The sequence below is a fragment of the Poeciliopsis prolifica genome, unplaced genomic scaffold (assembly GCF_027474105.1).
Source record: "Poeciliopsis prolifica strain line A6 unplaced genomic scaffold, Auburn_PproV2 SCAFFOLD003, whole genome shotgun sequence".
Classification (NCBI taxonomy): domain Eukaryota; kingdom Metazoa; phylum Chordata; class Actinopteri; order Cyprinodontiformes; family Poeciliidae; genus Poeciliopsis; species Poeciliopsis prolifica.
This window is the reverse complement of record NW_026562378.1, coordinates 11,035,346-11,062,493: the sequence shown is the minus strand read 5'-3', so window position 1 is coordinate 11,062,493 and position 27,148 is coordinate 11,035,346. Positions and strand designations below refer to the sequence as shown.

The following is a 27,148-nucleotide window of genomic DNA, read 5'->3' as shown; positions in this document are numbered from 1 at the left end:
ATGCTGAGGTGTTTATCGTGTTTAGTTTCATTGTCCTGACACTCAACCCAAGTGAGCTTTTACTTAAGATCTCAAACGCCTGGCTAAATATTCTCCTTCATAAATTTCTGTTCCTGTTGTATCTGGCAGATTTAATGGCTCAAAGTTACAGCAGGTAGTCCTGGTCCTGAAGGCCATGCTTGGCTATCGGAACGATGCGCTTTGTTTTGAATGGTGTTAGTTTTATGTCAGATGTAATGGGGCACAAAACCTCCAAAAATGTTAATTTTGTCTTATTATTCCAACAATTTTTTTTTTCCTAAATGCTTGGAAAGAATCAAGATTTTTTTTTTTGGCAAATTCGACTCTGGTCTGTTTTTTGTTCTTTGAAGCTCATGGAGGCCATTTTTACCTGATCTCTTTCTGATTGTTGAATCATAGATACTGACCTTATCTTAGGCAAGTGAGACCTGCAGTTCTTCAGATGTTTGGTAGGCCTGACTCTCCTATGTAGGGTCACCATTGTTCCCTGTTTTGCTTTTTGGATAATTGGTTCTCATTGGTGTTCCTAGAGCTTTGGAAATGGCACTTTAATCAGACTAGAACATGTTATTTGCTGTGTTTCACATGTGTTTTTGATTTCTTTTCATTGGGGCATAAAGTTCTGCTGTTCTGATCTTTTAGCCTACTTCATGTTGTCAGACAGGTTCTGTATAAGTTATGTTTTTATTGCACAGGATTTAGGGTTTGGTGCAGCTAGTGAAATTCAATGGCAATTTCTATTTGTAGGTAATTCAGCATTTAACAAACAGTGTAATTAAGTTTTGCACAGAGGCATCTTTGTTTGGAGACCTTTTCACTTTTGATATTAAATTATCTTTTTTTTGTAGTCACTAAGATTACTTTCTCAGGTTATTTTTGTATAACATTAAAATCTGTTTGGTCTGAAATATCTAAACATGACAAAAAGCAAAAACAGAAGAAATCTTTTACAGCATTGTACTGTAAATTCTAAAATATTTTCAGTGATATTTTAGAATTTTTACACTCCTAATTTAGGTTCTAGATTAAGGCTTTACATGTATGTAAAGACTAGTTTCATCAAACTAAATTTAGGTACAGAACATTGGACAAAAAGAGAAGTAACATGCAGAAAACTGTACAAAGACTTCTGTAAGCTTAAAATATTTTATTATCTTAACATGTGGGAATGAAACTAAAAATTATTAATGTTTGCCTCATAAGTTCACATTTATTTGCTGTGAATAATAATGTGTGACTAAGACTTTTGACATTTGATTTTCATCTTAGATCCTCCATGAAGTGCCATGACGTGATGTGATGGTGCTTTTCAGAGGATTTTTGTTGAGGAAGTCTGGTCATCTGATTTAAAGATTGTGCTGATCTTTGGCTAAACTATTTTTAGTTTGTGTAGATATTCATGTGTAATAACCATCGTTTAGTAGCTAGATGATTATGGAAAGCTGCAAAGCAGTGAAGCAGTCTGTCTATTTGAGTTGTGGGACTTCTTTCTAAAAACATCAATACATAAATGCACAAATCTACAGCCTCCACTTTATGACAGAAGGAGACACAATACACGTTGCAGTTGTAGTTGCAGTAGCAAACTTTTTAAGCTTCTACTAAAGCAACTCTGTGATGTAACACTTTTAGTTTTCTGTATCTGTTAAGTTGTCACATGGAAAATAAAAACTGAACATTGAAGAAGACTTACTTGAAGAATGAACTTTAATAGGAACTTGAAAATGAGCCCTGGAGAAATTTGTAACAGTCAGCTGATTAACAGACATGTAATTTGTTTGAGTGATAATTGTTGCTGCTTTAGTTTTTTGTGACCAGAGTTTATTGAAGCAACCTGATTTGTCTTATTTTTGTATGCGAAGTAAAGATGTAAATGGCTTCGTTTAAGCAGCTAATTGGCTGTGTGTAGCAACAGGTAGGGGAGGGGCAGTGCTGCTCCATCCAGGTAGAGAAAACAGTGGCACCTTCTCTGGCAAGTCATGACGGCTGAAGGAACAGGGCGATGTGAGCTTTTAATGCAACTTTTAAAATCTTGATGTACCTTAATAAACTACTCAGAATGTGATTGGCTGATCAAGATGTTTGTCTAAACTTGAAGTATTATTCAGTTTAAAGCTGGGGGTAAATTCCAACCAGAATGAAGGATTAAACATGTTTGTACCGTAGCAATAAGATGAGGCCTGCCTGAAACCAATCTTTGTGGTTCAATCATCCTGGACTGAAATATCTGTTCACAAGTGCCAGAAGATGATCAGCTCCATGCTGCACCGATGAAGCAGCTCTCAAAAATAGCAGCTGAACTTAACAGGAAAGCTGAATCTTCAAGCATTTTTTTTCAGTTTACACAGAAAATGTTTTAATTTGTACTTGAGAATAGGAAAGGGGATGCTGCCAGGGCATGCGGATGCATGGAAATAACAGGATTTTGAGCTTCGCCTTTCCCAGAAATCTAGAGGGGAATAAAAAGTACCTGCAGTTTAAATTTAAAGCTAGGTGTCATCGTGTGTCACCAAGGTTTTAGCTGTCTAGCCCGGTCTGAGTCATCCGGTTAAATGTCCGCTGCAACGAGGCGGGAGCGTAGGACCCAGCGGTTTGCTGTAACGTGAGGGTGGAAAAACAGCAAGAGGGAGGGAGGGAGCAGAAGAGGGAGCGAGGGAGGGGGACGTGGTGGGAAGGAAAGCAAACTGGAGGGGTGAAGCATCAGGTTTCAGTGTACATTCCACCCAGACGCCATGTCGCCCAAACAGAGGAACACCGGCCTCCCGCACAAGCTAAAGGCGAAGGCAGGTCTAATAGGCTGTAGAGCTGGCGGACACTCCTATAACACTGCATTCCATCAGGCTGCACATAAAGCCTTTAGATTACTGCTTTCAAGCTAATTTTCAGACCATGAATATTTATGAGACAGCATTAATGCAGTAACTGACTCCACCGCTTTAGGGATTGGCCTTTGGTTTTTGTTTCTGTTGACAGCCACAGCAGACGAACAGAAACCAGGATATTTAATATGCTATGTGTCTTTTTATCCTAATAGGTAAATCAAAAGTAGAGAAACATGTGTTTTTTTAAAGCAGCATTTCTAAACAGTATTTGGGCTAAAAATACCCAAAAGGCAGAGCTGGATTTCCAAGCCAGGTGTTCATGTTGTATCCTGCGTTTAGTCTGATGAAGACAGTGTTGGAACAAATAGTTATTGTCCCTGAGGTGCTGTCTCCTGTCTTTCAAGAAAAAGATCTAGGAATAGAGGTACTGTACAGGCCCCAAGAGGCGACGTAGACAGAAGGGCGGAGGCGCAGAAAGTTTTTCTGTAAGCCCTGAAGATCATGGCATTTATGAGACAGAGTCCCTCACAGGAAGGACAGAGTATGCATTCATGTGAACACCTGTAGTCTGGCACCCTGAGGAAATGTGGAAATGTTGGTATGCATGCTGTAGGAGCAGATTCCTGTCTGCGTCTCTCAGTCACCTCAGCTGTCACTGATTCTGTTTTCTGTTTTTCCCTGAAGGTACGGCAAAATCGTTTCCACCAAAGCCATTTTGGACAAAACTACCAACAAATGTAAAGGTGAACCATGTCTTTCGTTTATTATAAGGCCTTTTAAAGTTACTACTTTATGTCATTTTTTTCATTGGTTGTATCTATAAGTTACAGAATAGTATACAGAAAAGCCATCCCTCTTTATATTTTGCTTCCAATGAGTCTGATTGCCTTAATCTGCCTCAAAAACCCAAAGAACAAATTTAAAAGATATTTGGAAATCTTGAAGAACTAATGATGAAGATCGTTTTTCACAGATGAAAAAAAAAAATGAATTAGGAGTGAATGTACTGAAATATTTTAACTCTGGTCTTCGAACAACATATCAATGCTGTCACTGTGTTTTTTGACTTAATCTGGCAGGATTAAAGGTTGTCTTCGTGACAGCAGACTTAACCCCAGCTGCTCTTTTTTGTAGGATATGGCTTTGTGGATTTTGACAGTCCAGCTGCTGCACAAAAAGCCGTCATAGCTCTGAAATCCAGCGGAGTCCAGGCTCAGATGGCCAAAGTAAGAATCATTCCAGTCTTCCTCTGCTCTGTATGGCAACTCTTCTTATAAAGTATAAAATCTAAGTCACATAAAAGTCTCAGTTGACCTTAACATCCAACTTGTTTGTCTCTTGAGAGCTCTTTCCAACTTCAGAAGATTTTACAGAAACCAGATTATTTTCCAGGACCAATATTCACCTTCTTTCTGTTTCCATTGCATTTTTGCTGGTTAGATATTAGTCCCTGAAAAAGACCCAGATCGGGTGACAATGCATTTTGTGTCACCCTAAACCGTCATTACAGGGAGAGTATAAAATACTTTTTATTTGTTAGATTGTCTCAGCAATATTTCTCAGTTAAGTAAGTTTAAACTCTTTATTTTCTGTGAAATTTAACTGAAAACTTTAACTTAAATTATATTTTAAAGTTAGTTTAAATATATTTTAAATCAGAAAGTTCTGTCTTTGACAATCCACAAATACAAAAAGCAAAATCTTCCAAACAAAGGAATATTTAAAGTTTTTATTTTTCACAACTTTTAAAATCTGATGCACAAATAAAAATTACAAACCCCAAATGGAGGGTTTGGAGTGATGGTGCTATTGGGTGTGAGGTTCAGGGTTGCAGAATGAAAACAGGTAGATTCTGTTCACTTACAGACTTATTTCTGTTCATCCACAGTACACACCTCTTAACCCTGCTGTATAAAAATGACGCAGCTACATGAAGTTATTGTCCTGGTGGCGAGTGCACAACTTCAAATCTTGCATTTAGTGAAGTCTTTACTCCTAAAAGTGGTTTTGGCAGCAATGATTTTGTTGACTTCACCAGCTGATTTTGTTCGTATTCCCGACGTCCAGCCTAATTTATTTTCTTGTCTTTTCACCTTCCTCCTCCCTCGTCTTCCTCTCTCCCCCTCTCGTTCCCCTTACGTCTTGTGTACGCTATTAACCTGCTCCAGTTGTAACGCTTGTTCTGAACTCTTTGTCAAAGTGTCTGCAGTCAAAGCAACTCTTGTCAGCCCATTAAGCTGATCCCTCTGGCTCTCATGCTCCCCTTTGAGGAAACCCTGGGGAGGGCGCCACTACACCCACTGTCAATGGGACAAGCACAAAGAACCAGCATTGTCCATCGTCCGGGCCCAGGTCTGGGGCTGACACCACCACTTAATACACTCCATCCCAGTGTCCCAGCCCCTCCCCATTTCCTAAACCCAAACATAACCCACTGCAATGTAACACCAGGGTCTCCCTCGGCCCAGCGCTTTAAAACCGTCAGAGATCAATGTGACCAGTTGAGCTGAACCAGTACACCGCAACCAGATCCAGTGTCTAAGTTTGCTGCAGTTCCCCTGTTAGAGTGCCACACTATCCACTATATCTTAACACTCGACAAGTGCAACTGGACACCAAAACTGGACTCACCCAGACAGCATGTGCTCTGTGACAGACGTGTTGATAACTATTCTATAAACCTAAATATACTTAGCTGCTTGGTGTCACTGGGTTACTGCAGTTCAAAGAAAAATCAATATGAATATCAAGTTGCGCCGTACTGGTCTGATGTACTGGCATTTTTGCGTGATTGGTAAAATACCACTCAAAGCTTTTCAAGTTGCCAACTTTTAAAACACAGTAAATGTAATAAGAGTAACGGGTGTTACTCTGGCCCATGGAAATGGAGCTGTTTCCAGACTGCCAAATTTATTATTTCTGCACATATTATATATATAGTCTTGTGCGACCGATATTGCATATTGTCTCATCTGATGAGCTGGATGTGGTATTGGAAAAAATTAAAATTGGAGCAAATCAAAACAAAGTCACAGTAAACATTGGGAGATGTTTAGAAGATCTTTCTTGCAGTTTATCAGACAAACCCTAAACAAGTGAAGCCACAGTACATTGTAAAGCATGGAGACACATGCATCATGCTATGGGGATATTGTGGGGCCTCTAGGCGTAATGGATCAGTTTTTAGTACGTCCTACATTGAGGAGGACATGGTCATTTTTTTCCAAGATGAACTGCTTTTGTAGTTGAGTATTTAGATACAAGCTGTTTAAATTGAGGGTAAATTGGCAGCATTTTTGCTTCCACCCACAAGATTAACATCTCTTAGACAAGCTTATTATACAATTAACTATTAATTCATTGAAGCTAAATCTTCATCCATTTCTAAATTTGTGCTCTAAATGTTTGAGTTTTTAGAGAAAAAAGGAAAAACTGCTATTTATATCATTTTTTTCCTCAAAAACACAAAAACACTTTATAGTTCTCATTTTGTGTTTTGATTTTTAAACACTACTTAATAAAAAATGGACTGAACCTCTAATAGGAAATGCCTGTCATTAAATGACTCTCATTGGTATCAGAGACAAAAAACCAATCCTCATCAGGACATCCTTGATATCAAGTTCAGCTTCACTTGCACAGACCTTCACCTTAGTTGCTGAGCTGTGCAGTTCACAAACAGCGCGAGCCACACCTTACAGTCGCTGTCCTCAGAGGACGCTCAGTCCCTGAACGAGCCATCCGGGACTCACGGCGGCGAGCCCGCCGGCGCTGCATGCTTCGGGGCAGCAGAACAATGGTAAAGTTATAAATAGACCCATTCTTACCTCCCTGCACCTCCCATTTCAAACCGAGACGTCACACACGTTGCTCTAAACGCAAGCCGGCAAATCTGTCAGCTCGGAGGCACACCTTAACAGATGCGGCTGAGAGATGGCCTGGAACGACGACAACAGGGATGAGTTTGCGTGTGAACGTGAAACGAGTCTTCGTTTTGACTTTAGGCTGGGGAGCAACAAACAAAAGTCTGAGCTTAGACTTGTTATATAACAAGCATCCTGAGTGACTAAAGTAACAGAAAACACGTTGCTTCCTTTTAGCCATCCAGACGGCGAGATGCTATAAATATTCTCCAGAATTTTGCGCCGTCATGTCAACACCTCTGTCAACTTGTGCCGTGCAGACGTGCATTAGTGAGGGATGCTGCGTGTCCTCTCCTGTTTGCTGCTCGCACCGTTCCGGTTCACATGGCTTCCAACTGCATCTCTTGACAGTTTGCTCATTCCACAATGAAGACTTTATTATTTGTGGTTGCGTGGTAATCATATATCATTTAGCAGCAGGGAGAGGAGGCTTGATGGTGAATGGTGGAAATATATTAGATTTAGATGAAAGGCAGGAGCCTGCTGATCGGTAGAGGCTCATCTGTCTTCCCTTCCTGTTTTGCTCTTGTCTGTCATTCCCAGTTTTAATTACCTAAATCACTCCAGACATCGACTACATCCCATCCTGTTTGTCGTCTCTTTCTGTACAAAATATCAGTCCTTTGAGCTGCTAATTTCTCCCACCCACTCTCTGCCCTATCCTCTTCTTTCACTCTCTGTTTTCCCTTCCTGTCTTTTTAGCCCAGCCTCTTTTCTCCCGGTTGCCAGGCTCCTGTTGCTCTGTGAACTCTTAAACTTCATGCCTGGCTTCCTGTGGGCTTCTGCACAGTCACACAAGGTTTCACTTTCAAGCTATTGCCTTAAAAATGCATCTGAATAGTCTCCATACTTGATTTATTGGCTGCTTTCAAGATCTCCCCATTTAAACAAAATTATACCAAGAAGTGTGCCTTTTTTTTTTCTTTCACATTCATAGCTGTGAATGTTAAGTTATTCAGTGAGCAGCAGGATGAGGCAGTGACTAATGGGAAATCTCGGGTGTCAAATTACGCAGTTTTCAGTTTTATCGATCAGGTAAAACTTGCTTAAAACAGTTCATCCATTTCGGATCCGGGAGCAAAATGATGCTTTACAAGGAGCAGAGATACAATGAAACGTTAATGGACCAGGAGAAGCAGCAGACATTGATGAGACGACCGGTCTCATAGCTGACAGGACAAAAATCTTTGTAGCAGCCTGACAAGGATCTTGCATTTGGGAATCCAAATGCATTCTCAAAGATTTTTGGAAAGTGCTCAAAAGTTATTGCTACATTAAAAACGAAGCACTTTAAAATATCCATACACTTCAGAGTATACTATTGGACACAAAGAGGAAGGAAAATGGTGCACGGTTTTCAAAACGTGTCTATTTTATTCAACCCATTTTACTCTGATACACTTAAAAAGGTTGCACAATATTAGGAAAAAATGTGTGATAAAATAGCTGATCTAAATATATGCATCAGTTATTGGCATGTAGAATTTGCATGCTTGTAAGTGGAAATGTAAAACCCAATCCCGTCTTTTGCGTGGAGCTACTTCATACATTGACATGTGGTTTGAATTATTGTGCAGCTCTGCCTATAAATACAAGATAGTATTCGCTTAGTAAACAGATGTTAAATATAAGACTGCACATCATCCTGAGTCCACCATCCCCACTTTGAGACACGGTAGAGGCAGCATCTCTGGGATGGAGGCAAATACTGGACAGTCCTGAGAGGAAAACCTGTCAGATGCTCAGAGACAAGACTGGACAGGAGGTTCACCTTGCAGCAGAACGATAGCCCTAAATTTACAAGAGAATGGCTTAGTTGTAATATGTGTTAAAGTGGTCCTGTCAAAGCCCAGCCATGAATGAAACTGAGAATGATCTGAGAATCTTTGGCATGACCTGAAAATGTATCTTCTCAGCTCTTTGTCCAGAGTGTCTGCAGTTAAGTTCACTTTATAGCTATAAGACTTGCTGTAACTGAAGTACTAGTGTATAAAGGCTAGTAGCGCCAAAAAAAACTTTAAATAAATATTTTTTTAAAAATCTTTAAATAATGAAGTTTGTGTGAAAAGTGAACAAGTTTGAGCTTCTCTCCTTCTGCCCCAAATTACATTGAAACCAAATGAAACATTTTTTAATGTTCATGCCTTAAACATCCAGTCCTGATGCTTTCAAATGGTTAATAAAAAAACAATCTTGCTGTGCAGCAACAAGAGCAGGACCCTACCAACCTCTACATCTCCAACCTGCCGGTGTCCATGGACGAGCAAGAGCTGGAAAACATGCTGAAGTCCTTCGGCCAGGTCATTTCCACGCGGATCCTCCGGGACGCCAACGGAACCAGCCGCGGCGTGGGATTTGCAAGGTGAGGCTTTTCTGTCTGAATTTAAACGTCCTGGCTGAGCAAGGTAAATAGCACATGTAACGCGAACAGATTTCTGCAGTCGGAGTTCAGTCTGACCTTTTTTTTGTTTCAGAATGGAGTCCACAGAGAAGTGTGAGGCCATAATTCAGCATTTCAATGGCAAATTCATCAAGACTCCTCCAGGAGTGCTCGGTGTGTGGAGTGTTTGCTTTGTACTATACAAACATGATGTTTTGTTTTCGTTCCCTGCTGTGATTACTGAATTCACTTACTTGTTTGATCTGTTGCACTCTCAGCACCCACAGAGCCCTTATTATGCAAGTTTGCAGACGGGGGTCAGAAGAAGAGGCAGAGCCAGGGGAAGTACCTCCAGAATGGAAGGCCCTGGGCTCGAGACGGAGATACGGTAACGCATCCAAAGCGTTAATCTGCTGCCTCATTAGGAACTTAAAGCCACATTTTTTATTTTATTTTATTTTTTTCTGAAGTGTACATGCTGTTTCGCGCCAGTGTTTGCATGACCTCACTGGTTCTGAATCCTGTGTGTTGTTTTCCCAGGGAGGAATGACGCTAGCGTTTGACCCAACAGCCTTACAGAACGGGTGAGTGAGTGGTATGCACAGACTGACAGAGAACAGCCCCAGCCCTACAGTAAAATAAACACGGCTGACGGGCTGCAGTGAAAGGTCGCCCTCTGCTGGCCGGCGCAGAAACTTTCTAATATCGCTGATTTACCCGCGTCTCACGATCTTCTGTCTGCCCGACAGTTTCTACTCCTCGCCCTACAGTCTGGCTCCAAACCGAATGATTGCCCAGACCTCTCTCTCGCCCTACATGCATTCTCCTGTCTCCTCCTACCAGGTGAGACGCATCAAGATAATTATTGTTTTTAGGCTTTATAGTCTTGTTTTTGCCACGTCTGACCTGAATCCCTCGTTAAATTCGCATTGCATAAGCTGAAAGAGCTGCATTTCTTCAACTTCTTCCTCTCCCTTTGCTTTTTTGTGGCGCACCTCAAAGGGTGACTGTAACAGACGAAAAGCACAAATGAGTTTTGTTAACGTTTCTCATAATTACAGGTACACAGCCCGTCCTGGATGCACCACCAGTCATACCTCATGCAGCCAGCTGTGAGTATCTCACAGAAGACAATCTTTTGCTCCATTAATTTGTTGTGAGAGTGCACAGTTTAACACAGAGGAAGTCTGAAAGGTCAAGAGAAGGAGTCAAATGAGGACAGAGAGACGGGAGTAGTGTGGAGTTGAATACAAAAGCAAAAGCAAAATAAGCAAGTTTGAAAAAATACATTTTCTCTGAACTGTCTGACCCAATCTCAAAATATTCACTGTTTAGTGTTGATTTTGTATTTGCTCCCAGTTATGAATAGTGGTCAGCTGCTTTGTCCTTTGTGACTATTTAAAGTGAACATTGTGCCAGGTTAATGGAGACAGGCTGACTGAGTCTTGGTGCGGCTGTCCATTCACAGGGCACAGTGCTAACCCCGACAATGGAGCATGCCATGTCCATCCAGCCCACGTCCATGATGGGGCCTCTCACTCAGCAATTAAGCCACCTGTCTCTGGGCAGCACGGGCACAGTCAGTATCACTTTCACTTCCTCATGGCACAGAACCAGCGGCTTCCTGTCCTGACATGCTGACATCATTTATTCCTGTCTTTTATTCATGTTTTCCTGTCATCATTACAGTATATTCCAGCCAACACTACTATGCAGGGGCCTTATATCCCCCAGTACACCCCAGTGCCTCCTTCCAATGTCCCAGTAGAGGTATGACACACTTTCCACTGATTGCTCATGTATGAACTTGTTACGCTCATGGACAGTATCTAAAGATTTATGCAGCGTGACCTAAACTGGATATGCCAACAGATCAGAGTCCCATTAGAAACCGGCAGTAAAAGTTTTTTTCTCTCAAATAATTCACTAATTCTTGAATAAACGATTAATTTTAACATCAAATTTTCGCCTAATTTTTATTTGAAAAATGTATTTATTTTCAAATAAATAATATCAAAAGTAATATTATTTATTTTTGACTTTATAAAATTAGTTTTTTTGTGTGAATTTAAAAATATAATGTAAGCAAACTTTACATAACAAAATCTAAATATTAAGTGCAAACCAACATGAAAAAAAAATCATTTAAAGATGGATTGAAATGTGAGATTGAAAAATTTTATTTTTTCTATTGTTTGATATGGAACGATTTTACATACTGAGCTCTCTTTTTAGGCAAACAGTAAAAGTTTTATAATGCCCTTTACATTTTCTGAAAAACAAAATAATAATAAAATAAAGCCCTTATTTACATATTTCGATATCTGAATATTATGTTTTTGTGAATGTCAGCTATGACTTTCACACAAACAGGCCTCTGCGATGTCTCCAATCTAAAATGTGATACGGAGACAAATGACAGAATTCAGCACTTTTAAATAATGAACAAATGTTGCTTGTTTCACTATTTTTAATATAGATTTTATCCTTTTGCAACACATTCTGTCTTACTTTTTCTTATCAGGAGAACGGTGGTCAGCAGCAGCAGGTCGCCATGGACAATCCGGCAGAACATACAAACTACTCCTACCAACACACCAAGTGAAGCTGAGGTGGGAAAATGTCCAGGCGTGTGAGCATCACACTGGCCGCTCTGGATTTTATTTAGTCATTAGAATGAAACAATTGAGCATTTTTTTTAGATTTCTATCGATTTAAAAAAGTGACAAAGGAAAATATTATATCTTATGCACATGGTTTGCTGAGCACCTTCAAAGCACCAACACTGTGTTGTGAACTTTCCAGCTCCCACCAATGAGAAGCCGCAGGGCAAGAAACAAATCCAACCAAAACAGGATTAAGCTGGAAGAGATCTCAACCATAACCAATCAGCGGGACTTGAACACGGATGACAAAAGGAACACGTGTGTGCCAGTGAGTGTGCTTGTGTGTGTGTACTTGTGGGTGTGAGTGTGTGTGTGTGTGCGTCTGTTATGTTTTTGCTTTGTTTTTGTTCTTTTGTTCTTTTTTTTTTTTTTTGTTTAAGAAAAAGGACAATTAAACTTCATCAGACTCTTCAGCTCATGTCCTCAAGAGTTGACCAACCAAAGGTGGGAGCCTTCTTCAAAGAAGATTGGGTCTATTTTGATAACTGAAAAAGGCAAAAAAAAAATAACATTGTTGAAAAATGTCAAAAGAAATAGGAGAAGAAGAAATGACAGAGCATTATTTTTGTGCAAGTGGTATAGCGAATTCTTATTTTAAAAAAAATAAAGCATTCTGGATGTTTCAGAGTGATTCAAGGAAGAGTTGAAACACAATGTGTCTTTTATTTTTTTTGTGTGTGTAAAATATGCAAACTTTAATTTTTATGTTTTTGATGTCTGTTGTTTGACATTTTATTTGCAGCAGCAGCAGTTTGTACAGATTTCAAAACGTTTTGCTGGTCTGATGTGTGGAGTCATTCTAAGTGTGGGAGGTAAACCGTTTAAAGCTACTTCTTCTTGTAACTGCTGCAGAGATTTCTATTCACACGCGCATGAAAATAACATTGACTGTTCATAGTTTGTGTTTATTTAGACCATAACAGAACAAAAGACAATCGATTATTTATATTTATATTCAAATCATAGTTCTATTTTTTTGGAGTTTTTAATCATTGAAGCGTACATTTGTGAAAACGAAGTTATTTAATGTTGTAGTCTTTAAAGACAAGTTAAAATGGACTTACAAATTTTTGACCTAATGGATTCTCTAAAGTGACTCTTTTGGTTTTTGAAAACTTAGTGGCTTCCAGTCGTGTATTTATCAGCTAAAGGAAACATGAAAGTGACTTGTGTCCATTTTGACAGTCATCCTGGTATATCAGATTGCAATCTCATCACATATTTTTGTCAATGAGTAGGCATGGGCTACCGTCACGTTTGATTGTCATTCGATTTTACAAAGTCACGGTTTCACAGTCAAACATCAAATTTTGATGCTAAAGAAAGTTTCAGCGTGGCGATCGCTGCAATAAGTGTGTCATAACCATAAGCAGGGAAAGATTGTTTTAGACTTTTTTTGGAAAAACGTGTTTAAAGTAGCGATCGTTTTAGAATGAAATTTAGCAACAAACATCCCAGTACAGTCAAGCTAACAGCAGCTAACATCACTAATCAACTGGCTAACAATTGCTTGTCAGGTTCCCAATACATCTTGCTGCAAATTGAGCATATTAGCCAAAAATCTATTTAATTGATTGATTAATCTATTTAATACCAAGATCTAAGTGTCCCGTTGGTAAATTAACGCCTATGTACAGTTTTGCTAACATGACAGCTAGCCTGGCTCATTAGCTAAAAATATTAGCTAGCCAGGCTCTCAACTTTTATTTGTAAAGAACCAAATGGCAGAAATGACATAGTTAGCTAGTTAGCATAGCAATCCCCCAAGTTAGCATTTCCACTTTAATTAACCAGCTAGCAGTAGTTTTGTCAGTTTGTAGTTTGTGTGTGTGGGTGTGGGTGGGTGTGTGTGTGTGGCTGGTTATTGTTTATTTATAATATTTGCAGACCCAACATCACATTTCCTCTTTGAGCCTCTGTAGAGCAGGCTTTTACAATCATATACATGAAAAAATCTGAATGACTGAAGGTAGAACATTTTAAGCTGCTTTTAGCATCTTAAATTAGTTATTCGTCTTGCTAGTGTCAGGGGCAAAAAGGTGCTGTTCTGCATTAAAATGTACTTAAAGAGTGCAGACTGTTACCTTAACTGTGATGGCAACATTTCTAAGTACAGGATGCTTCATATTAAATTCAGTTTAATGAAACAGAGCAACATTGACATGATGGATTTAGTCCTGCTGTCTCTCTCAGCCTGTTTAAAAACAGCTTCCAGAATTAACAGAAGGCAGGACTCAATAGCTGAAATAGAAAGAATAGCTTCTTAAACCTTTTGCACTTCCTAAGATTTAATCTATAAAAGCCTTACTGATACTGAAGATTGCTAAGTTAGAGTCTTCTTCCCTCTGTAACAAATTCCACTCTGAAGAGTGTTACTGTTAGCCAATTCTAGTTACCTGCCATTTTCTCCATGCTTTTTATTTATATCTTATTTTTGTTTTGTTTTATTACATTTATTAATTTTGTCTTTCAACACCTATGAAACCGTGTCATTCTTTGCTCAACTGTATATTTCCACAGCGGCCCATGCCTATCTCTGAGAAGTGGTTTTAAGCGGTTTTGTTGCAGCTGCCATCAGGTATCTTTTAATTCAGCCTCTGTCCCAGAGGTGAGGTGAACATGCTTTAGAACGAAGCAGTTAGATATTATGTGTAAAAAGAGCAATGCAGTTACTAAATTAAAGAGTAGTAAAAGTGATGAGGGAAAATTAATGAAAGACTTAGAAAATCCCACCGAATGGTTTAGTTTGATAGGAAAGGGAGTGATAAGTCTTTTTTTTTTTCAATGCTGCTGTCATCTGAGTTTGAGTCTGTCTGTAAGTTTTTAGTTTGTAGAAAGATATTTTTTCTGGGTTTTTGTTGTTGTTGTTGTTTCTCTTGTTTGTTGCTAAAAAGATTTGCCTTTTTTTGATGAAATATTCTTAGCTTAGATTTTAGCTGTAGAGTTTTATCTCTTCACAGAGACTAGATGTTAGTTTCCTCTTCAATTGGTTTGAGGCTTTTCTCTTGTTCACATCGAGATTTCTCATGTTTCACTTTCATGAAAAGTTTCCGTTCCAAGCCTTGTGTCGTCTGTCTGTCCTCATATTGTGTCCAAACTGTTTGTGGAGAGCTTTTCAGAGCCGAGAGCTCAACCAAACTGACGGAAATGTTGTGCTGATCCAAGCGTTTCGTCCTGCTCCAAGCGTCGCGGTGTTCAAATAAATACCGGTCAGCACATGGAGTGAAGTGAAACTGACGTCACCATGTCTGTTCAAATATGTCGACCTGTAAATTTGTAGACACCAGAACTGTAGATATGTAGATAGTAAGTAGTGGTTTTTACAAAGGACTGCTCACCAGACCATGGAAGTGCCATTACAGACGATTCTGACAGCCTTAGTGAGACTGCAAGTCTGAATGAATTTGTGAGAGATCCAAAATTCTGCAAAAAAATAAAAACTAAACATTTTTAGCGAAGCCTTAATGATCCTTTTCTGGATTTACTGCCTGATTTCTCACTGAATTGACTTTTATTTGTATATACTATGAAAATGGCAACAGGCTTCTCTGCATCCCGTCGAGTTAGTTATCACATCAGAGTCGCTGCTGGTTTATGCTCCTGTTTAATCATTCATCTTTCGAGGTCAACGACGTCTGCCTCAGGGCTTCACAGTTTGATCCTCCTGATTCTGTCCTGGTCTTTTTTTTTTTTTTATGACGTTAACTTTTAGCTGTTGTCCTGCTTTATGTTTCTGCAACCAAAGACATTGTAGCTATCTCCATTTTTTTTTTTAATTGCATTTTTAAAAATCGGATGAAGTCAGACATTAGAAATAGGACAAGCGTGGAATCATGCTCAAAATTATGACCACAGGTAAAGTTGATTTATTATTTCCTTTGCAGACCTATTTAGACGATGCAAAGAAGAAATGTCCTCTTGATACATTTTTTTAAAGCATTTGTAGGGAGGACGTTCCTCGACTGTAAATAGGAGAGCTTTTGAGTGCATGCAGACACACTGGTGAATCTATGGGGGGTTCAACACACGTCCAGGAGAAAAACAGCTTTGCTCTTCATTGTGTTAAACAGACAGTTTTCAGACACAAAGTTACTTTTGTACATAGCCTTTTTTTTCTCTTTGTACTTGCTCTCTCTTTACCAGTCTATTTTGTTTCATCTTGTGTGATTCAGTGATTTTTTTGTTTGTTTTTTCTTCTTTTTGTATGATTTATGACCTGTCCAGATAACATCGTGACTATCAAGTTTTCAGATTCAGTGCACCATGAAGGAAATATCCAAATAAATGCTATTCCATGTTTTAGCCACCACTTTTAATACACAAACCGTGATGTTTGAAACTATGAAATGACCATGTGTTAGTTGCAAAGCAGTGTTTATTTATTTTTTTATTTTTTTACGAGAGAAAATGTTACAAGAAGGAGTTGTAATGTTTGTAAATGAACTTGTCTTTTGATTGCAATATTGTAAGAAAAAAAAAATACTCAAACTAATTTTGTAGATAGTACACACAATTTAAGATTTAAAAAGAATTTGTTGCACTTACTAATATTTCAAATGCTCTTTTATTATTATTAAAAAAAAATCCATCCTAAAGTTAATTTGGTGGCTTATTTCATAGTTTCAAATTGTTTCGCTGCTAAGATAGGATTTCCAAGCGGGTGGTTTTAGCTTGTTCAGTCTGGATTTTCACAATGCTACACATCTGTTTTCTTAGATTCTGTTATTTTCCTAGCGGATCAGCCATCGCTTAGGAGGTAGTGGGATCTTATGGCCCGATTCTCAACTTGCTCCACCTCTCTTTATGAGAGGGCAGGAGAAACCGCGGTGGCTATAAAGTACAAAACATCCGCTGTAAAGCGCATGTTTATGTCTGCTATGGTAACACGACGGGGGAACTGGACGGTTTTTTTTTGTTTTTTTTTTTGGTGTGAATTGCTTGTTTTGAGGGATTTACAACTAACAATACTGATTTTTATTCCGCCTGGGTAAAAGAATGTTCAGGCTCGCGTCCCAGCATATCTTTATTGATCGAAGTCCAGCTAAAGGTGGTGCTGTTGAACTTTCCACACTGAACGTTTTCGTGAAGCATTCTGAAAATCCACTGGGCTCGTAAAACTCCCTGTTTGTGAACATTTTATTATTTATACAATAACGCATTTGTACAGTTTTGTTAGAGGAAAGAGGTTTTCTATTTGGTTTATTTTGCAAAAGCCACTTGGCTACTTTTGTCTTCCTGTGCCAGAGTTGCTAAATTGTCTTTAACTTGTGTTTTGTTTTTGTTTTTTAAATGATTGAGACAAGATTTTACTTTCTCTTTGATTTATCTTTGAATTTGTCAGTTTTCTTTTTATAATAAAACAACTTTTAATGTTTGAGTGAGCTGTTTTTATTTGTATATGTGTAACTGTGTGCTTACCTCTAATGAGTAGATTTGCTCCAAAGAGAGTATTATCACTTCAAAAAAGTAATCCTTCAAGTAGAAAAAAAAAGTAATTTTTTAAAAAAATTACTCAGGTAAAGACTACTAAAGTACATACATTTTATTTTATTGTCTAATTATTATTACTATATTTTTAGTGGCATAGTAATAAGTCAGACACAAATGTGCAATAATGAGCAAATTCGGGTATTTTTTGGAAAGTAAAATCATTGCATGATTTTTACAACATAAGGCTTTCTGATAATATTCTGATAATATTCTGATAATTAATTGAAATTAAACATGTTTAATTTCAATCTCCTGCACGTCAGCTTCCGTGTTCGGGGAAATGCGGCTCTGTCTCTTCCGGTCTGTTGAAAATGACATTTTACACTGGGTGCTTTCAGGGCTATAGCCCAAGGTAACAATTAACAAAGTTCCTCGATCCGAAGCTCCAATAAGTAGAAAAGATGTACAACTCGTTATACATTCACGGATACAAAGGTGAGTTTTACTTTCTTTGAACTTTGTGGTTAACATTAACTTCAGTTTATGCTAGAAGACAATATTCTCCGACGTTTTTCTTGTAAAATTGTGCTATATAAGTACGTAAACATTTTAATCCATTCTAACGGACAAAGTTTTTACCTTATTTTGTACTTGTTCTCAGGAATACATGTGTTTGTCGTCATTAGTGTCAAACACAAACCAAGTAACGGGGCAGATTACAGATTACGGTTCGGGCTTTTTGCTTCCCGGCCAAAAGGAACCGCAACAAGCCCATCGCTTAACAGTAGAGCAGCTCTGGTGTCGGAGTCGTAGGTCAGCTGACCGCCCAGGTTCAAAGTTGTTGCTTTTAGAAAAATATGGCCGTGTTCTTTAAGGTCTCCATGTTATTTAGTTTTATTACTTTTGTCTGCTTCTTGAGAAGAGCTGGAATAGGATGGTGTTTACAGCAGTGTGTACAGAAAGACCAGTTGCTCGGCTGTTTGGCTCCTGTCTGCTCACTTGTTCCCATACGCTCCTCTCAGGCTGAATACAGAAGTGGTTCCATGGAAATAACACAGGACGGCTCCTTTATTTACCCTCCGTCTCTCCCGGTAGTTTTAGGCTGAAGAAGCTGATCTGGAGTGAAGTGAAGGCTGCAAACTTTGCGGATTGTTTGGAAATCCGTGAAAACCTAAAACCCTATTATAGTTTTAAGTCAACAATGTTTGGTAATTCAAAAGTGGAAGCAAGAAAGCCGCATTTCGCTTTCGGATGTGATGTGCCGTACATGCAAAGAGCCTTAAACAACTGGCGGAAAATGATAGAAAAACAAGAAACAACGTTACTTCAGTTGTGTGATTGTTCATCTGCACCTGTTCTTCACTCACTGAAGTGACCATAGATAGTAAAGTAGCCAAAATTTGTTCTGAAGTAAAGGTGTTACTTCAAAATATCATTTCATAATTTACTCATCACCAAAAGTTTGCACTTTTAATGCTTTTTATACAGAAACATTTCAGCTCAGTCTCATTGTTTTTTTAATTATTTGAATTTCATACTGTTGTTTAAATTGGTATTAAATGTCCACATGTGGTTGAGCAGGATCTATTTTTTTATATCATATTGCCTTCAATAGCTTTATTTTTGATAAATTTTAAGGTGCAAATTAGACAAATGAGAATAATCTGTGGTGGGTTAGGGTTATTAAATTATAAAAAATTTTAAGAACAAAAAATTTAAATAATTTTTGACTTCTTTTTTAATATCTTGAACATGTTTAATTTCAATCTCCTTGTTTTTTGTTTGTTTTTTTGGCCTTCTCTGACTTCAGCAGTTATTAAACCTTCTTTTAGCATCTGCTTGGATTAAACTAATGTCCCAAAACGTTCATTCACAATAATATAAATGTAGATTTGCACTCTGACATCATGTTAACTGGATATGTGATCAGAAAACTTCACTGCTTTGGTTTTCACTTTTTTATTGTTCACACAAACCATACAGCGTATGTCACGAGTCAGTTTTTGGTAGAGTCGGAGCATCTACACAAAGCTTTTAGTTTGTAAAAAAAAAATTAAATAAAACAGTTGCTTTCCACGTTTTGATTCACATTAAACCGTCTTCATTCTTACGCAAGTCATTAATCTGAGAGAGAAAAATATATTTCTATCACACCTAAAAGGCCACATTTAACTTCAATTAATAGTTTATATTGAAACAGATCTTACCAGTTAAAAGCACTGCAACATGCTACACACAATCCCTTGTGGTTGATGTTTCTCCGACCAAATTTCAACCATAAATTAATAGTGTACAGAGAACGGCATCTAATGCTAATACAGGTACAGAAGGTCATCTGCATGCTCCTTTCAAAATAAGTTGTAAAATAAAATCAGCTGAATCCAAAAGAGCAGAACATCAGAGCAGATTTGCTGAATCTCAGCCACTGGCTTAGTGGTATTTAAACGGAAATGGAGCCAGTGAGTCAGCGCTGATTGCTCTGATTGTACACAACGATTCCCGAACATTTAAACACAAAGGGTCAGAGAGCACTGAACAAATATAAACCACTTCCCTCAGGTGATGCGTGTCGTACAGTATGAACCAGCAGCAGGGCGGTGATGCTGGGGCTACATGAAGAGGCAATAGACTGGTCAGGAATCTGATCCGAGGATCCGGATATCCCTGATTTGTTATCCTGCTGCTGGGAATGGACTCTGGGCTGCAGGTTTTCAACGCCACACGCTTCAATCCCGACCGGATCCCGAGAGCTGCAGCAGGAAGCTGAACAGGTAGATGATGTCCAGGTAGAGGCTGAGTGTGGCGAAAACGTATTCCTCTGGACTGATGGCGTAGCGCTTGTTTCCCAGGAGCAGCTGTGTGTCAAAAGCTAAAAACTGCAACAGGAAAAGACCGGGAGAGGAAATAAGAGTTAAGAACAATTAAAAAAGAACTTTTTCTGCTTTGCATAAAAGTTCCAGAATTCTTAAAACTTCACATTACAACCACAAACTTCTCAAAAGTTTGGCAAGCATCTGTACTTGGGTCCATTTGAAGAGATCCCCCCAATTAAAAGGGAGGTTGTGGAGGAAATAGTGTTCAGCAGTGTGTAATTTAATCTCAGTAAATGTTCTGTGAAAGCCTCAGAAGTTTATTAGAGAACAAGCAGCGTCGTGACGCCCCGGGAGCCCGGCAGACAGGTCAGGCAGAGGTTTATGGAGGCGTTTCAGGCCGAGTGTGGTTATAAAACAACACCCTCAGCTTTGCACAGCTTTTCATTTTAACAGATTTTTTTTTTCTGAATCTAAAAAGTGGATTATGGCAATAAGTCCAGATGAGACACTTTATTTGATTAAGACTGACATGACACTGTCATAAATATGACATGACACATACATGGATCATCTCATTACGTACCAAATGACTCTTGAGGACAACAGTCACAAACATTCATAAAGACGCCTTCCTGGCCATAACAGGTGTTACGTCACATTTACGACAGTGTCATGTACAGCCCTTCAAATGAAGTGTAAACTGCATCACACTAAACACACTAATCCCACTCATCAAATATAAGAATAATTATAATAACAAACTTTATTTCTGCAGCTACGATGACATTAACATAACAGCATTCTGACTTACCAGAGTGAAGAGGATGGCTCCTATCACTGCATAGATGGCGTGTAACCAGGGAACCTGTGATGAAAATCAACCACTGTTACCAAACACAGTCATCGTGCTAATTTAGGCAGAAGACAGAAGAGTCCAAGATTATCTGCTGGGTCAATCCCGTCTCACTGACGCCAAAGTGAGAAGCACCTGAAGCATTAAGCTGCAGCTGTTGTTGAACTCATCATTATCCTGGGCTAAATTAGCTTTCTTCTAGAAGGCCCCGGATTAAAAAAAAAAAAAGAAAGAAAAGAAAGGAGGGCTGACATACGTATCCGAAGGGGACGACGATGGAGATGGTGATAGCGCAGAGAAGCATGGCCATACACAGAGAGAACAGCACGCCCTGGCAGGACGTTACGTCAATCTGCAGCAAAAAATAATAATAATAATGAAAGGACATTATTCAGTTATCCCACCAAATTACTGCTGCTTTGCTGTTTGGAGAGATGATGAAGCCTCTTCTTCTCTGCTCACCTTGCTCTGGAAGCTGAACACAGTGACGGACAGACACACCAGAGCTGTGATTCCCAGACACAGCATCACCGACTTGGTGTTGTAAAAGCTGCAGACATTTCAAAACGAGGTTTTTCTACAAACACAACGTCTCACTATGAAATACATAAGACTGCTTCTGCCTGGCCGGTAATATTTACCTTGAAACAAAGCCCATCATGAAGGCCATGCTCAAAGTCTGGGAAGGAGAAACAGACAGAGGCGGAGTTACGGTGAAGTGAGTGTGACGTTTCATTTAGAGTTTTCTTATCTCTGTGAGAATAATACTTACGAAAAGAACTAAAAGAGTAATGTTCCAGGGAAACTGCCTCCTGTTGTGAGAAAAGAAAAAAATACCCCGTCATCCTCCCCATAACATCAAATGTAAGTAAGTCAAGTTTCCTCAGCTTCTTTAACAAAGTCACGACAAATCAACGTTTCTGCTTTTTGTGTGCTGATATGAACATGAATCTACTTTTATGGATTTAAATCATAGTTGCACTGTATCTAAAAATATATAGATTTGCCTTTAATGCCTAATGTATCATTTTTGATACAATTTTACCTCTTCAGCAAAGAGTTTACTCAAAACCCTGCTGCTTTGGGTAAATATGTTGCTGAATGCACAAAATCCTAATAAAAAGTTAAGCGTTACTTAAATGTGACCGCAAAAGTGCCATGTGTCAAATATGTCACGTATCCATATGAGAAGGAGCAAGGTAAACATTTTTGTATGGCATTCAAACTGAATCACTAAAATAAACCATTAAGATGTCAAATTAAAGAGATAAAAAAAAAACATAAGAGTGTCAACTCTCTAATATGTCAGGACAAGCCGATCATCATACCTCAGATCTCCGCAGCAGGACAGAGCAATGTAGGTTGCAAAAAACATAATGCTGTAAAAGCAAGGGGGAAAAAGAGTTAATGAGTCATGTAAACAGGCCGTGTGAATTACGGTACAGTGAAGTATTTTTACTCACTAAGATGCCATGTACAGGCTGGGGTTGGTCTGGATGTAAAACCTCACGGGCGCGCTGAAAAGAAAGGCAGAGGTTGTCTAGATTCAGCTGGATGTGCATCGATAAATAAAGGAGTTCAGATCAGCAGAACAGGAGGAGGAACAACGAGACCAAATTACCAAAACGTGAAGAGACAAACAATCCCGACAGTCACAGACAGCTGGAGCATGAGGATGGCGTAAACCTGCAGACAGACGAGCACTTTGTCAGATTTAGGGTTCCTTTCATTGATTCATTTTTTCAGTTTATTACGTCGCTTCCTTTGATTCGGTCTGCATTCAAGCACCTTTCTGATGAAAGTCCTCCTGATGGTCTTATCATCCCAGGCAAACTGGGCCTCCATCTCAGGATAGCCTGCGGGATAAAAAGGACATATATTATCGTAATCATCTTCCAGCTGCATCGCTGCGTCGCCTGCAGAGACGGTGTTAGCTCTTCACCTGCAGTTGCTTCCTGGTAGCTGGGAGGCTCATTCTCATTCCCCACCTGCTGGGATACAACAAGAGAGAAGCGGGACCATTAAATCCTGGCATCGTCCCACCTGCTCTCAAGATTCGAGAGTTTTGAATCTGGAAAAAGTTTCTGTGAGCAATTTGTGCAAAATAGGTCTGGTCTCACTTGTTAGATTAGTTTGAAAGTTCATATGAACCTTCATGTGGGCAAAGGGAGGCCGAAAAACAAAAGTGGGGTGACTTTACAATCCTAGTTGACATCCTCGCAGGTGTAACGTCACCTTGATGCTTGATTTGACGTTTGCAATCATGATGTAATAACAGGCAGCAAAACGTTTTGACACTATGGTGTCAATTTTGACATGTTTATGACTTATAACTGCAGAACAAAGAAAGAAATTTTATTAAAAAGATGCTGTACTGAGTAAATATGTGGGTTCAGACTTTGCCTTTTATAACATCTCTTTGAATGTTATGACGAAAGTGACAATTTGAACGCATCGATATTGAATCTAAAGTTCAAACCTTTGCAGGACCCAGATATTTTGACTCCACCAGTTTGTTTATTCAAACTGGTGAAAAAAAACAAAAAGATTTAAGACAAGGGAAATAAGACGAGAGTAATAAATGAGAACTGAAAATGTAGAATCTCAAAATGCACATAAATAATCTGCTGCTGCATAACTCTTACCACTGATTACACACCGCTTTCCCCTCATAGCAAAAAGGAAATATTACAACATGTTTTGCTTTTTTCAGAGCAAAAAGGACGTCAGAAAAAAGATTCTGCATTAACCAGCTCAAGATTTTGTTGTTTATCAAAATATTTCTTGATCCACATGCACACCCCATTCATGACGACGTTTCAAAAAATACATATCTAAAAGACCTTTGATACCTTTGATTTTTTCATGATTCTCCCTTCGAGCTCCTTCCAGCTGCTGACGCTGAGGACGGGTTCGGCCTCCTGTCACGTTTCTTTCGCCTGTTTTGCACCAAGTCGGTTCGCCGCTCGACCCTCGTCGCTCTGGTTCTGTGGCTCCCTGTGGCTCCGAAACGCGCCGACACTGTGTGAGCACAGACGCTGTTTGTGGAGGAGTTGACGCTCTGAATTTGAGCGGATTACACAGCTTTATAGGCCTGCGTTAATCTCCCTCTAACCCTGATCCCCTGTGCGTTTGCCCGGGCCTGATCCAGCGCTCTCCAGGTAGGCCTCAGAGCGCGGGGGCCCATGCAGCACGGTTGGACCAGCGCGGTTCGCCAAATACGAGGGGTTATTTATGTCCCTGACCCTCTTAGCTGAGTTTAAATCTCTAATTGTTTTTACTGCTCACCAGATAAATGACTTAAAACACTGAACTACAGAGCATTGCATAACGGTTCTACTCCACAAAATGTGAGCAGATACCGATTTGGATGCCTCCTTCACAATAAGGCTCCTGTTATGGATGGCTAGTTTGCAGACATGTGAATTTATATTATTAGCTATTATTAATAGCTGTTTATTATGCATTCATGTATCATGCAATCTCCCGGTTTCTTGCCAAACAGCGAGTCGAGTCTGTTCAGCTCTACATTTTATCCAGAGTTGTACTAAACACTTCAGATTGCATTGTGAGCACAATAAGCATTTGTAAACATTTGTTTTTAGCATATAATCTCCTTCTCTCACTTAATTATCGCATATTAAACAGTAATTTTTTGCTGTTTATAAATTAATGGATAACATAGTTATGAAGTATTTATTAGCCATCGATAGAGAGCCTTATTGATATTCATATCACCTTTCACATCAATGTTTAATACAATGGCATTGAGATAAAAGTAATAATCAATGCATGATGTGTTTTTTGGGGTTTTTTTACTTACCAGTGCAAATTTTGCTCCTCATTTCACAGTTATTGTCAAACATGAACTAATATCTGCAGAACATATTTACTGGCAAAGCTTCACCCTATTATTGTCAGTGTTATTGTGGTTGATGTTTTGCAATAAAAACTGTAAAAATAATAAATAAATAACCAGTGCAGCACAGCAGGAAGGGAGATAGATTCTGGAAGGTTTATCCTTAGCATCTTGTAAACAAATGACATCATGTTTTGTATAACACACAGCTTTGGTAACAGGCACCGCAAAGTGATGGGTGTGAAGTTAAGATCATTATGAAGTTCACATTAGGAGATTTACCTAAAAGGATTCTGCTTTTGTCTGCTTGTAATCCTTCGCACTGCGCTTAAATAATCAGAACAAAAGAAGAAGAAGAAAATATCTGACATTGTTTTACATGGTAGTACACATACATAGTTATATAAGTTACAAATATAAGAACAATGATCAAATATTATTATGGAAAGCATTTTAGAACAGCATAATAATGATGATCATACATATCATGATCATTTCAAGAGTCAACATGTAAAATACTCTTTGAAAATGACGTTCCATGGTCATTTTATGGCATAGCAGACCTAATATGGCCTAACATGATTTGGAGTGGAGCTGCACAGTGTTGCAGTCGGTAGCACAGTCGCCTTGCAGCAAGAAGGTCCTCTCTGCATGGCCGGGGTCTTTCTGCATGGAGTTTGGTAAATCTGACTCTCTAAATTCTCCCTCATTGTGAGTGTGAGTGTGCGTGCGTGCGTGCGTGCGTGTGTGTGTGTGTGTGTGTGTGTGTGTGTGTCGCGTGTGTGTGTGTGTGTGTGTGTGTGTGCGTGGTTGTTTGTCCTGTCTGTCTCTGTGTTGCCCTGCGACAGACTGGTGACCTGTCCAGTGTGACCCCGCCTCTCGCCCGAAACATCCGCAGGAATAGGCACCATCACCTCCTGACCCCACTAGGGACAAAGGTGAACAGAAAATGTTCTGAAATGAAACTCGTCATAAAAGCTCAATCTTCTGCCGTCCTCTAGTTTGTCCACCAGAGGACAGCAGAAGAAAAAAACAACCCAGTCCTGACCAAGGAAGCTTGTGGTTTAATGGCCGTCAGATGGCAGCAGAGGATAATCAAGGCGTCTCGAGGTTTATTTCCTGGTAAACCGACAGCTGGGGACAAATGAAGGTGTTTAAATTAATGACTTGAATTCATTTAAACGCAAAGAAAATTAATTGAATTAGTTTAAATTGAAATGTCAAGAATTAAACAGAACTGGATGCAACTAAACCCAAATGGATGTAATAAAGCTGAATTTCTACACGTCCTATTGGACCTAAATATGAGTAATATAACATATTACTCGAGTCAACTTTATTTATTCACACACATAGCCACAAAACGCGCGGTACATCAGACAATAAAGCGCCGCTGTTGTTGTAAATGTTGTTATTGTTATATGAATCCACTGCATCAGAATGAAAATGACTGGATCTAAATCTGAAACCTGTCTTTTCTGTTCCGGTTCTGTCCAGCAGGTGGCAGACGAAGCCTTAAAGATTCCCTCATGGATCAGCTTATCACTGCTGAAGATCAGTAATGCAGAAATTTGAATTTAAAATAATTATTGTTATAGCGTCTGTCTGTTTTATATCAAATTAAGGAATGTTCATCATTCAGATTAAGAACTGTATTACTTCTGAAACTATTTTTTCCCCTTTTTCTTCTCCAATCCATGTTGAAGAGTCACTGACTGATTCTGGTACTTAGTTACTGAAATGCTAAAGGTGCAGTCAGGTGACAATCTGACAATCTGCTTTCTGCAGAAACACGTACATGTATTTGATGGCATTCTAAAGGTTTTTGTCATTTCCTACTCATGCATTTAAAATAAATAAAATAAAGTTATTGCCAGTGAGTCATTAATAGGGCTTCTGGAGGGCAGAGTTGCTGTTTATGGAAACTGTCCTCAAACATTTCCAGTGAGAGGACATTCTGTTCTGAAGCAACTCAAGCTTCTCTTCTCGCCGTTTCACGGTCGGTCTATTCTCATCATGAACACCATGAAGACACTTGAGTCCCTAATTAAGCTACAACTGGCATTTCACTGGCATATTTGAGTTTTCCATTAATCCTTCTATTTATGGTCCTTTCCTCTTCTCACCTCCTCTCTACAAAATGTTCCCGTGCGCTATTTGTACGTCACATTCTGACTTGTAATAAAAGAAATATGAGTCGACCTGGTCTCGCTAACGCACTTCAAGATCAGGTGATGTTTCACTACAAGAGGGGAAAAAAAGGAAAGTCTAATGACTGTCAGATCTGAAGCCCGATTGGCTGATTGGCTCAGTTGCTAGGCTACTGATCTATGGGTATGTCTCTGCATCAGAGGGAAAAAGACGACAAGCACAAAGAGAAA

General features: G+C 39.1%; 2 protein-coding genes across 4 annotated transcripts in view; one reads left to right on the top strand and one right to left on the bottom strand.

The window, feature by feature from the left end:
• LOC129358514 (RNA-binding motif, single-stranded-interacting protein 2-like) overlaps positions 1 to 17,189 on the top strand; it is a 37,999-nt gene extending 20,810 nt beyond the window's left edge. For both annotated transcript variants that reach the window (XM_055027637.1, XM_055027639.1), the window contains exons 3-14: positions 3,528 to 3,586; positions 3,978 to 4,069; positions 8,971 to 9,128; positions 9,241 to 9,320; positions 9,425 to 9,534; positions 9,687 to 9,730; positions 9,896 to 9,989; positions 10,208 to 10,258; positions 10,615 to 10,725; positions 10,836 to 10,916; positions 11,671 to 11,758; positions 11,952 to 17,189. In XM_055027637.1, the coding sequence (XP_054883612.1) occupies positions 3,528 to 3,586; positions 3,978 to 4,069; positions 8,971 to 9,128; positions 9,241 to 9,320; positions 9,425 to 9,534; positions 9,687 to 9,730; positions 9,896 to 9,989; positions 10,208 to 10,258; positions 10,615 to 10,725; positions 10,836 to 10,916; positions 11,671 to 11,751 (961 nt within the window). In that variant the 3' untranslated portion in view covers positions 11,752 to 11,758; positions 11,952 to 17,189. The remainder of the gene's footprint in view (positions 1 to 3,527; positions 3,587 to 3,977; positions 4,070 to 8,970; positions 9,129 to 9,240; positions 9,321 to 9,424; positions 9,535 to 9,686; positions 9,731 to 9,895; positions 9,990 to 10,207; positions 10,259 to 10,614; positions 10,726 to 10,835; positions 10,917 to 11,670; positions 11,759 to 11,951) is intronic.
• A 1,996-nt stretch (positions 17,190 to 19,185) lies between these two features.
• Positions 19,186 to 24,025, bottom strand: faim2b (Fas apoptotic inhibitory molecule 2b). Of its 2 annotated transcripts, none has more exons than XM_055027642.1 (12): positions 23,761 to 24,025; positions 22,851 to 22,896; positions 22,697 to 22,764; positions 22,530 to 22,594; positions 22,372 to 22,425; positions 22,237 to 22,287; positions 21,681 to 21,720; positions 21,550 to 21,587; positions 21,371 to 21,458; positions 21,165 to 21,260; positions 20,867 to 20,920; positions 19,186 to 20,118 (listed from the first exon to the last, which is right to left on the bottom strand). In XM_055027642.1, the coding sequence occupies exons 1-12, from the start codon at positions 23,773 to 23,775 to the stop codon at positions 19,969 to 19,971; spliced, it is 765 nt and encodes a 254-aa protein (XP_054883617.1). In that variant the 5' UTR covers positions 23,776 to 24,025; the 3' UTR covers positions 19,186 to 19,968. The 2 variants fall into 2 exon arrangements, with proteins under 2 accessions (XP_054883617.1, XP_054883616.1); XM_055027641.1 differs by having other exon boundaries at positions 22,851 to 22,899; positions 23,761 to 24,024.
• Between the last annotated feature and the right edge of the window lie 3,123 nt (positions 24,026 to 27,148).